The sequence below is a fragment of the Chanos chanos genome, chromosome 4 (assembly GCF_902362185.1).
Source record: "Chanos chanos chromosome 4, fChaCha1.1, whole genome shotgun sequence".
NCBI lineage: Eukaryota > Metazoa > Chordata > Actinopteri > Gonorynchiformes > Chanidae > Chanos > Chanos chanos.
In genome coordinates, this window is record NC_044498.1 from 9,245,332 (window position 1) to 9,254,895 (window position 9,564).

Here is a 9,564-nt window from a genome sequence, read left to right on the forward strand (position 1 = left end):
ACTGGGCGTTTCTTTGAATAAAACAAATTTAAACAAAGTTGACTCCAGCGTCCTCCTCCTGTTAAGTGGGTGTCAATGATCCAATATTTGCACACTGTGTGAGGAAAAACTTTCTCTTTGCAATACGGGTCATGTAGCTATCTGGTCTTCTCTACACTGTGGTAACGTTTGAAAGTACCTCGCCCCTCATGACGTCGTCTTTAATGATGCTTTGCGGCGGAATTTCTTCTTCGCGGGTGATGGCGGCCACACTGGATCTGTACGAATAGCAGAGCCCAGGAAACGACCGAATTAAAACGCATTTATCCCTTTATATTTAGTACATGTCCGTTGCTCAAATAAAAGAGGATACACGGATTATCTTGGTCGAAATAAAACTGGTCTGGTAAGTGTTTGAGTTTGTTCCCGTATTCGGGAACACCAGACATGGGAAAAGGAGAAGTGCTTCTTGTCGATGAGCGAGGGAGAGCCTCTTCCTTCTCCGCCATTTTGTGACAGAAAGAATCTGATTATACAAGGAACCGGCAGGTAGCAGTGCATAATGTAAGGAATCCGTCGATTTAGTTAGATTGGAATAAATGTATTGCGGAGCAGTTGCATAGCTTAGGGTCTTAGTACCATAACGACAGGGCAACATTCTCTATTCATCGGATTGCTATTATGGAGACATACGTGCTGTTTGTTGATAGCTTGCGATCTTAGACCTCGCAGCCAGGCCAGTCTCTAGTACCAAATATATACATATATATATGTAAAAATGTCATCAAAATTGTACGATAGTCTGGCTCTTATAACTAATTTACAGAAAATACTATTACATGGTCAGTTTGACCTAGAATCTCCCTCCTCCCTCCGTCGTGGTTTGCAAAAATAATCTGAACGTTTTAGCAAGAAGAGAAGTATCTTTTTATTTTCGTCGTCTGCACTTTTGAATCAGCATCATCTCTTTACGATTATCATTCGATTAAAGCCTGAGAAAATGTTTACATTTTTCAGGAATTGCAGGGGCAGATACATGACAGTGACATTGCAGCTACCCAGCGTGAGCTCGCGATTGAGTGAACATCCAAATTTCCTCGCGTGGCATGTAAATAATTCGTACAGAGATGTGAATTTGCCGTTTCACAACAACTGAAAGCGAGAGAGCTCACGGATGCACTTATGTAATACAGTATTTTGTCTCCCCATTTGTGCTATTTGGTATTGCTATTGATGGGGAGTCTTTACGCATTGTGTACAAGCACGTGTCAGGGGACTGAACACAGAAGCCTTCGATTCTTTTAAAAAATGTCATACTGGTGGTGTATCTGAAATGTTTTAAATATATTTGAAACGTATTTTCCATGAAGTAGTGTATTTCTCCTCATGCACTTTTCTATTTTCATTCTCTAGAGATCAGAATGACTAATGAAGAACCTCTTCCGAAGAAGGTGAGTGTATTGACACAGTGGTCAGTGGCTATTCAACTGGTCTGTTTTTACTTCTTTTGAGTCTATGTTGTTTGTTCAAATGATGGGGCTGTTTTTGCTTCTAGGTTCGCCTTAGTGAATCTGACATGAAGACCCTTACGAGAGAGGAGCTGTGTGTGAGGTAAGTGAGAGTTTGTTTTTTGATGAATTCATCATCGTGAAGTTCTGAGCTTATGGGATTCTCAGTTTGTGCCTACTTCGTCTTGTCTGTAGGTGGAAGCAACACGAAGCCTATGTCCAGGTGCTGGAAGCAAAATATGCTGATTTGAACTGTAAGTCTGAATTGAAAAACTGGGTCCTTTAGACTTTGAGCTTGTGTATTTGCTAGTTTACATGTGCGCATGCGCTATCTGTCTATACCCAAACCCTCTAATAAACAACATAAATAATGTATTTTATGAAAATCTTCTGTGAAGTGAAATGTGGAAGCGTCAGCTTCTCATCAAACTGTTGTGGAATCTTGTGCAGCAAATGATGTGACTGGGCTTAAGGAGTCGGAGGAGAAACTTAAGCAGCAGCAGCAGGAGTCGGCACGGAGAGAAAACATTCTGGTGATGAGGTTGGCCACTAAAGAACAGGAGATGCAGGAGTGTACAGTAAGTATTCCACTCACTTTTCCCCCATTGAGACCTTAGATCGTGTTTCTAAAAGTTGTCTGAGTAAACATGTGCTAGCCCAGGATCAGTTTTGGCCTCTCATTCATTCCATAAATAGAATGGAATATGCAATAAAGTGAGCTGATCTGGGAGCAGTGCTTTTGGAGATGCTTAATGGAAATGGGCTGTAGACATACATTATCTCTTGTCATTGGTCGTGAGACTCAGTAATATTGAAAATGAAAGCACGACGTCCCCAGCGATGCATTTAACCTGTTTGGAGTGAAACCTCATATGTCTTACCACTTGCAGAGCCTGAATAAAGTAATTTTTTTTTTGATGGTCATTAGGGTTAATGAAAGGGTTCAGGCAGCCCAGGTTGACTCTTTCTTTTCCGAGGAATATTGCTAGCTTCACTAAACGAAATTACAAACTGACATTCCTATTCTTTAGACCAGTGATATTCTTAGATTAGTGGACACCTATATTTATCCAGTCCTATTTAGATATGTGAGAGTTTCACTTTCTACCTCACTTACGTCTAGACTAGAAGTGAGTTAAGTGTTTTTGCTTGAGTTTCTCTGCTTCTTTTCCTCCTTCCTGGACTGGGAGCAATGAGCCATGTCGCTTTCTCAAGAACCCAGTGTATTTGCAAGGGCCATAGAATAACAGTTTTAAACGGCCACTGTGGAACTGGTTATGTCAGGTCTTACCTGTCTTCACTTATATTTTAAGATAACTGCACTAATATTTTCAGTTGTCTGAGCTGTGAACCATTACAGTTTATCATAGACTGGGAAATATGAACTTATTTTTGCATTCCCCGTGTTTATTTAACGTCTTGTTTCAAACCCAAAGGAACTGAGCTCTCGTGTTCTGTTTTATGTTATTTCATATTCTTAAGAAATGATGAGGAAAAACATTCATGTTCAGTTATCCAATTATCTGCCTTGTGTTGTATCATTGGGGTATACAGCAGAGCGGTTGTGGTTTAGTGCTGAGTACGGTAGCACAAATCATGACTGCGATTCAGATGCGTCAGATGATATGTGGTTAATCAATAAACTCGTGCCTCATAAACTTTAGACAGTGTACAGTTTTATTCTCTGATCTCAGAGACTTTGGCATACTCTTCTCTGACTGGTTTCTCCCTTGCCTGGCAGACCCAGATCCAGTACCTGAAGCAAGTCCAGCAGCCCAGTGCCGCCCAGCTGAGGTCGTCCATGGTGGACCCAGCCATCAACTTGTTTTTCCTTAAAATGAAGGCTGAACTGGAACAGACTAAAGACAAACTGGAGCAAGCCCAAAATGAACTGAGTGCCTGGAAATTTACACCTGATAGGTAAAGAAAACCAAAATAACTCCCCCCTCCAAACCAAAAAGTCAAGACTTTCCTGACTACCCCCCCACCTCCTCCTCTGCAGGAGTGCAGACAATGGTGGGGGAAGACTGAAAATGCTATTCTCACGAGACTCAGACTAAAAACAAAAACAAAAAAAAAAGCCAGAAACACAGTGAGAGAAAAGACATTTTTTCTCATGTACTCTTGTCCTGCTTATAACACATACAGTAATGTAAACCAAACAGAAACCGAAAAAAGACAGTCCTTGGTCAGGTGACAATTTTGTTTCAGCTTTCTCTCCCCCCACACTCCCTTCACGGTACAGAGGCCTGAAGGAATCGGAGGGCGTTCCCGAAGAGGTGGTCACGTCGGAAACAACCCCTTTTACCGACAGCCCCACTTAGACAGTTTTGCTGTAAAAATGTCGGTGGCTTTGACAGAGAGACTTGAGCAAGGCGGTGGTGGCTGTGGAGCAGATTGAACTGTAGTTTTTAAAGTCACCAATTGAACTTTAAAAAAATCCCCCCCTATAAGATGTGTTTCGGTGGATTATGCCCCTTCTAGAGCCCTGCCTACCTAGAACTCTTAAGACTCTTTAAGACTGAATTAGAGATTTAACTGTAAGACTATGTGGGTGGGGCCAATAGAGTGATGTAATACCCTGAGGAGGAGATAAGACTTTGGGGGAGGTACCAGTGTAATGATGTAAGACTGGGGACGGAGCCAGATGTTGGCTCTTGCCTAAACACACGGTACAGTGTTCAACTTTTTTACATTTCTTTTGTGTTCGTCGAATTATCCTTTCTGATTTATTTCTGTGTTTTTGTTCTAAGAAATGCAACTTGCACTAACAGCAGTGTAGTTGAAAACTGATATGAAATTTGGATTCGTGAGCTGTGTATCCATGAATAGTTCACTGTGGATACTGAGAACTTTTAGGAAACCTGAGCTTCTTGGACAGAGATGTTTGTGTACACTGCTGTTGGTGCAAATAGTTTAAAATGTGATTGCCATTTTCTGAAATGACTGAACATGTTACTGTGTATGTGTTTAACTGCTGTATATTTTGAAAGTCAGCCAAGGACATCCACACCCATGCTCTAAAAATAACCACATTTATTATAGGTTGTTCATGAAAAGATCCCATTTTTTTCCAAAGCCATGGAATATGCTAAACAGTCCTTATTAATGAAATGTTTTATAGTGATATATATTTATATATAAATGAAATTCTAAGTGCTGAATGCTGTTAATGTTTTATTTTTCATGTTAATTTCTTTACGCATGCGTGTCAAAGGTCAAAGGTGTTCTTTTGACCCATCGGGTATGGCAGGGCACCAAGATTTTTCAGGCTAATTCATTGGACCAGTGTCTCGCCATTATTGGATTACAGTTCTCAATTTGATCACTGTTATTATTCTCAGAGGCGCTGCACAATGGTCACAGTATATGTGATCCATTGTGACATGCCCTCCAGCAAACATTCTGGTTTGTGTGAGTAGGCAAGTGGCTGTGTGTGTGTATTTATGTGCACATACCACCTGCTATGTAGGCACTACTCTTGATAAGATGTCAATTTCTAGGTTGATTCATTTCAAGTATTTTGTTTTTATTACAATGGGTTTCTGTAGAAACATTCCTCCCTGCAGACAGACATTTCACTGTAAAATTTAAGAGGTACATGTATTAGTATTTGAATGTTCCAGAAATGGCTGATGTGTGAGTAAGCGGGTTACAGGGTATGAGGTCCTGAGGCAATAGTGAAGCAGCTGGACAGAAGTGTCACCAGTTTTTCAGACAGTGGAAAGTGTCAAATCATTATCAGAGATGATTGTTTTGTTAGAATAGTAAATCATATTTCTGTAAGACAGCATTGTTGTTACAGCAGACATGCCATGCAGTTTTGTTGCCCCATAACATGCTAATGCCTTTGACCATTTTAAAGATTTCAGTCCCTTGATTTAAGTTATTTAGGGAGTTTAAAAGAGATAGTCTGACAGCTGATTCATAATTAATATTTTTTTCACAATTTGCTCACAAACATTCTCAAGCAGACTTTGAGTGAGCTAAAATCACGCTGAATACATTCATAGGCAAAGTGTACCAAAATGATACTGAGATAATTTAGTGACTCTTAATGTGACATTTTCAGCCCAGAAAATTCATCTTTTGACTGGTCACAAGTAGTTTAAAAACCCGATCCTTGGGGATATGGAAAATTTTAAGGCTTTCACCAATTTTTGATGAAACCCAGCTGGACTGCTAGCCGTTCATTTCCTTTTTTCCGTTGTTTTCAGTCTGTTCAATGATTTCAATCAGCGAAATCCATCACGTCACTTGGTCTTTGTGTTAATCGATACAACCATTTTCTTGTGTGTTTTCCAAGAGAAACTGCTCATAAGTACAGTTGTGTTTTGTACGTGTGAAACCTTTTCGGCCCGTGTCTGGCTTTGAAGGCTGCGCCCGCTGGCCTTTTCTAGCCGATACTCAGTCCTGCTGTAGAGAGGCGCTGTGGCGGCTAGCGTTGCCCGCGTAGCTCTGTTCACTGTGTGATGTGAGGCTTGTCTCCCTTACAGCCAGACAGGGAAGAAGTTGATGGCCAAATGTCGCATGCTGATCCAGGAGAACCAGGAGCTGGGCAGGCAGCTCTCCCAGGGACGCATCGCCCAGCTGGAAGCCGAACTTGCCTTGCAGAAAAAATATAGCGAGGAGCTCAAAAGCAGCCAGGACGGTGAGGCAGTCGTTTCTTCTCTTAATGGCTAGTGTTGGACTCGTGTACTCTATGTTGTGGAGATCAGTGTGTTTGTGTGTTGGTGGATGTGTTTTTGGTCTGAATGGCTGTGAGTATATTTGTGTGACTGCTAGTATATTTTTGCTTGAGTGTTTTCTGCAAATGGGGAGCTTGTTTGGAGATAAATCTTAACCTTTATATAACCCTGACACACTCTCTCCCCTTTTTCTCTCTGTCCATTCAGAGCTGAATGACTTTATCATCCAGTTGGATGAGGAGGTGGAGGGGATGCAGAGTACTATCCTTGTGTTGCAGCAGCAGTTAAAGGAGACCAGGCAGCAGTTGTCCCAGCAGGCCCAAGCCCAGGGAGCCCAAGGGGGGGCCGGTCCCAGCAGGACTTCACCCACTCCCCCAAACACCACCGAGGCCCCCACCCAACCTGAAACCGCCCCCTCCACCAGCTCCACCGCTGCAGGAGGTCGAGATTGTGGAAGGGTGTTGAACGGACCTTCAAACGGAAACCCACCGCAGAGAGGGGTGTCTGGGGACAGCCTGTATCAGGAGGCCAGTAGCGCCGACGAAGACTACCCACCGTCTCCGTCTGTCTCCAGCCCAGCCCATGGGGGCGTGTCAAAACTCTCCAACCACTCAGAGGACGCAGGCAGCCAGGGGGCCGGAGAGGGCTATGTGACTCAACTGAGCGCAGGATACGAGAGCGTGGACTCTCCGACGGGCAGCGAAACGTCGGCCACCCAACACTCCAATGACACGGACTCCAATGCTGACTCCCACGAGGCCGCTGCCGTCGTCAAGGGCAACAGGACTACAGGGGCGCGGCACGGCTCTCAGAACGGCCTGGACTCGAACGCTTCCTCAGTGGCTGCCGTTTCCACCAATGCCACAGCTGGCTCCAACACCTCCACAGGGTCTGTTTTGTAACATTCTTAAATGTCAATGGTTTTTTTTTTTTTTGTGGATTTTTTCGTTTGTTTGTTTTTTTTTGTTTGTTTGTTTGTTTTTCCTCATCTTTTTTTATACTCACATCAAACCATTATAAACCACACTTAGTGTCAGTTAGTCTCTGACCGAGATGAGGCGGCCTGACGACAAGGGTCCCCCTTACAGTAATTTCACCAAACAAGCGACATGCAAAATGGCTTAATGTACGTAAATATGATTGGATGTTTTTTTATGGTTTTTAAACTAGACTTTTGTTCTTCTTTTTTCCTTTCATGGGAAGTCTGAGATCATTTGGAAACCATCAGTTCTGTAAAGTTCATTTTTGCTCACTCACTAAAACCAGAACTCATTGTGTATCTGCCTACACGCTACAGTGCTCACTAAGTCATGAAACTGCAGGTTCTTACTTCACTTGCCATGCCAAGGGGCCAGAATTTCCTTAGTTTTCTAGATGTTGAAACTTTTTTTTTTTCCTCCCCGTGAAGTTTTTTCCTCCTGTCATGGCAAGAAAAGGTTTGTTTGACTCGTGTGTAGTTTTCGAGATGTATCTTGTTGAATTCATATTACTCTGATTTCAGTCCCTTTCATGTACTGACCAAATATCAATAAAGACTTTTAATATGATGTGTGGATTTTACATAGTTCTTCTTAAATTATTCTTCTGACAATTAAAGGGATTTCTATTTAAAAATGACTTGTTCAGCAAGCATATTGACTGCAAGAAGGCCTGACTATGGCCAAGTGAATGTGGTTTAGGGCATTTTCACCTAATCCTTCCAACCTCTCCCAAAACGCTTCTTTTTGGACCAGACTGAAATAGTAACAAAAGTGAAACTTTGGTTTAGTATTATTAGAATTAAAATATGTATTTTTCTAGGTGGTGTACAGTGTATAAAAAGCAGATTTGTTGAACCACTCTTAGAGTATGAGTATTGGAAAGGTTGGAAACATCTCTTTTTGAGCTTTATGCGTGAAGGTGACTAGTTTTCTTAACAGATTAAATAGCAGTGATGTACTATTCAAGATGAAAAATTGTTTTGTGATAACATAAAAAAGACTTAATAAATAAGCATTTCACATTTTAAGGTGATATTAACCTATCACCTACGTGCAACTATAAGGAAATATGTCTGTGTTTAGCTGTCTTGAAAATAGGATGGACAGACACGGGGAGAGCCGTTGTGTCTTATAAAGCACCGTATTACCTTGGAAATAGCCACCTGTAATCTTTGTCTGACACTAGCTGCCTGTTGACCAGATTTCTGAAAAAAGCGTCTGAAACACGAATTCTTAATAAATAAGTAAAACAGCTTTTCCCACACCGTACATGTAAATTAGCTATTAACATAGCAGTTGTTGATCACAATGTTGTCTCCTATCCTGTCATTTGATGGGAATTGCACAAAATGTGCTATGAATCAAAAGCACGAGTTCCATACCTAAGTAAGAGTTGCATACCTAAGAGCTCCGATCACACATCAATGATTGGCGTTGTTGTTATATCCACTAATGAGCAGGCTTTTGGCAAATTAATGGTTTTACAGTTTTCATACACCGTAATTTCACACTGCCTCTGTTTCATTAGTACAGAAACATTACTGCAGAATATCTGGAATTGGAGTTAAATAAAGTCGGTACACACTTTACCAAGCACGTTCATTTACCAGACACTGAATTTAGAGAAACAACAGAGGTTATTAGGTGGGGTAAGTCATTCCACCTCCTAAACGAAACAACATCTCTCTCAAATTCAGCTCGAGTTAAATATGAGATCACAAATACATGCAAATGTCTTAGCTCCTCCTCGTTGACATACTGGGTGCCAGGCACTTATGTTCTTCCTGCAACACAGTCTCATCGGGATTTGCGCAATGTGTACAAATGTCAATTTGTACTCATCACACAAACTTATCGGGGCGTTCTCCTAACCCCTCCCCCGATTGCTCATTGACTAACCTCTTACGGATAACGTTAGCATCTTACATAGTTAGCATTTATAATCATTTTGTCAGCAAGGTAAATGCATGACTATACAAAGGCTACCTCCACCTTTCTCGTATAAATAAGTTGCACAGTTATTATAGTTATAGTTATATAGTTATATATCAGTGTCCCGTACATCCGTCAAACTCAACATTCATTTGGTCATTATCAATAAAGACATTAGGTGCTTTATTGAATTGATGTTTTTTTTCTGCACCGAGTATCATCAGTGTTTACGTTACCCCTCCTCAAGATGACTGACGGCGGCTTATGACATTAAATGAGACCGAAGTTTAAGGTTTCCTCCGTTCCAACTTTGCCTTGTAAAACCAGATTTATGTTTAAATGATCAATGCCTCGTCAATCTCATGACGGCTGCTGCATTAAATTAAATTACCGAGGCTTAGCACTTGGCACTTGGCCTTGAAGCAAGTGCATGGGACTTGAGCATACAAACTACTGTATTGTGATAAATCCTGCATT

At 41.5% G+C, this 9,564-nt stretch overlaps 1 protein-coding gene across 1 annotated transcript; it reads left to right on the forward strand.

Annotated features, from left to right (window-relative positions):
• The first annotated feature begins 251 nt into the window (after positions 1-251).
• wtap (WT1 associated protein) lies at positions 252-7,090 on the forward strand. The gene is made up of 8 exons (XM_030772655.1): positions 252-385; positions 1,393-1,430; positions 1,535-1,590; positions 1,683-1,741; positions 1,938-2,065; positions 3,229-3,407; positions 5,984-6,138; positions 6,383-7,090. Exons 2-8 carry the CDS (start codon positions 1,401-1,403, stop codon positions 7,075-7,077), a joined length of 1,302 nt encoding a protein of 433 aa, XP_030628515.1. The 5' UTR covers positions 252-385; positions 1,393-1,400; the 3' UTR covers positions 7,078-7,090.
• The last annotated feature ends 2,474 nt before the right edge of the window (positions 7,091-9,564 follow it).

Coding starts and splice junctions, on each gene's coding strand:
- wtap (XM_030772655.1), top strand. CDS start 1,401: ATGACTAATGAAGAACCTCTTCCGAAGAAG. Junction 1,431..1,534: donor AAGAACCTCTTCCGAAGAAG/GTGAGTGTATTG, acceptor TTTTGCTTCTAG/GTTCGCCTTAGTGAATCTGA. Junction 1,591..1,682: donor AGAGAGGAGCTGTGTGTGAG/GTAAGTGAGAGT, acceptor TCTTGTCTGTAG/GTGGAAGCAACACGAAGCCT.